We start from the raw sequence: 1,363 nt of genomic DNA on the forward strand, positions 1-1,363 counted from the left end.
CCCCCCCCCCCAGTCCCGGGCTGAGGGGCACACCGCTGCCGCCGCCAGAGAGCAGAGCCCGGGAGAGCCACGGGGCTTCAGCGGGGGGCTCAGTGGGGGCCCCCTCCACCCTCTCGCTGGTTCCCCGTGCTGCTGCGTCCAGCAAGCGGTTGTTGAGCTTGATGACGGGCAACGCCAAGGCACCGACGGCCGAGGAGAGGAGGGACTCGGCTCCGGCGCGGCAGGAGAGGCTGAGGTTGGCCTCGGCGGAGGCACCGGAGCGGAGGCTGAGGAGGGGGGCGGCGGGGGCTGCTGCCGTCCACGCACTCGGCGTTGGCCTTGGGGACGGGCTGGCAGTGCCCGTCCTCGGGGCCAGTCCCCTCAGGGAGCCCCGTCGCCATGGAGTAGAGACCCTTCTGCATCAGCCTGCGGGTTTCCATGTCCCTGTTCTCGTACAGCATGGTGTTGGCGCAGATGAAGATGAAGAGCCCAATGCCCATGATGACAGGGCCGATCAGCTTGAGCTTCTCGCTGTGGGGTACGTGGCGCCCGGCAGCCACCTCCCTCCTCATGTCCCCCGTGGTGCTGGCATTCCCCACGCCGGCCCCGGTGGCCCCAGTTCCCCGGTGGGGCCAGTAGCCCACCACGGCGATGGTCATGCCCACCAGGACCACCGAGATGCCCACCATGACGAAGGCTCCTGATGGAGAGCGCATGCGGATCTGTCCTTTCACTGGGACCTCTGGCGGTGACTTGCGCCGCAGCCTGCGTCCCCGGCGCCGCGGCGGGGCAGGGGGCACCGGCAGCTTTGTCCCCCCCGCCTCCGGCTCCCGCATGGGTCCATTGGTTTTGGCGCTCTCAGCAGTCATCGTCTCCGGCTTGGTCGCCCTGCCTGCAGGGCAGGGGGGAGAAAAAAGGGGAGAAGAGGCATCACTTGGTGGGTCTGGGGGTCTGTGTGCCAGGGATGCTGGGAGCATGGGGACCACAGGGATGTCGGGAGCATGAGGAGCGGAGCGTGAGGACACCGGGAGCATGGGGACACCAGGAACACAGGGAGCATGAGGATGCTGGGAACACGGGGACCACATACACTGGGAGCATGGGGATGCTGGGAGCATGAGGAGCATGTGGACACTGGGAGCATGAGGATGCTGGGAGCATGGGAACACCAGAAGCACAGGGAAGCCAAGAACATGGGAAGCATGGGAAGCATGGGGATGCCAGGAACATGGTGGGGAGCACGAGGACACCAGGAGCATGGGGATGCCAGGAACACAGGGAGCACGAGGACACCAAGGAGCATGGGGATGCTAGGAGCACGGGTGGGGCACGAGGACACTGGGAGCATGAGGATGCCAGGAGCACAGTGTGGGCACGAGGACAC

General features: G+C 66.9%; 1 protein-coding gene across 1 annotated transcript in view; it reads right to left on the bottom strand.

Moving 5' to 3' along the window:
* Positions 1–848, bottom strand: part of TMEM200B (transmembrane protein 200B) — a 1,212-nt gene extending 364 nt beyond the window's left edge. The window contains 2 exon segments of the mRNA XM_035901298.1: positions 16–293; positions 295–848. Of these exon segments, the coding sequence (XP_035757191.1) occupies positions 16–293; positions 295–848 (832 nt within the window).
* Between the last annotated feature and the right edge of the window lie 515 nt (positions 849–1,363).

Source organism: Egretta garzetta, unplaced genomic scaffold (assembly GCF_000687185.1).
Source record: "Egretta garzetta isolate BGI_Z169 unplaced genomic scaffold, ASM68718v1 scaffold368, whole genome shotgun sequence".
Taxonomy (NCBI): domain Eukaryota; kingdom Metazoa; phylum Chordata; class Aves; order Pelecaniformes; family Ardeidae; genus Egretta; species Egretta garzetta.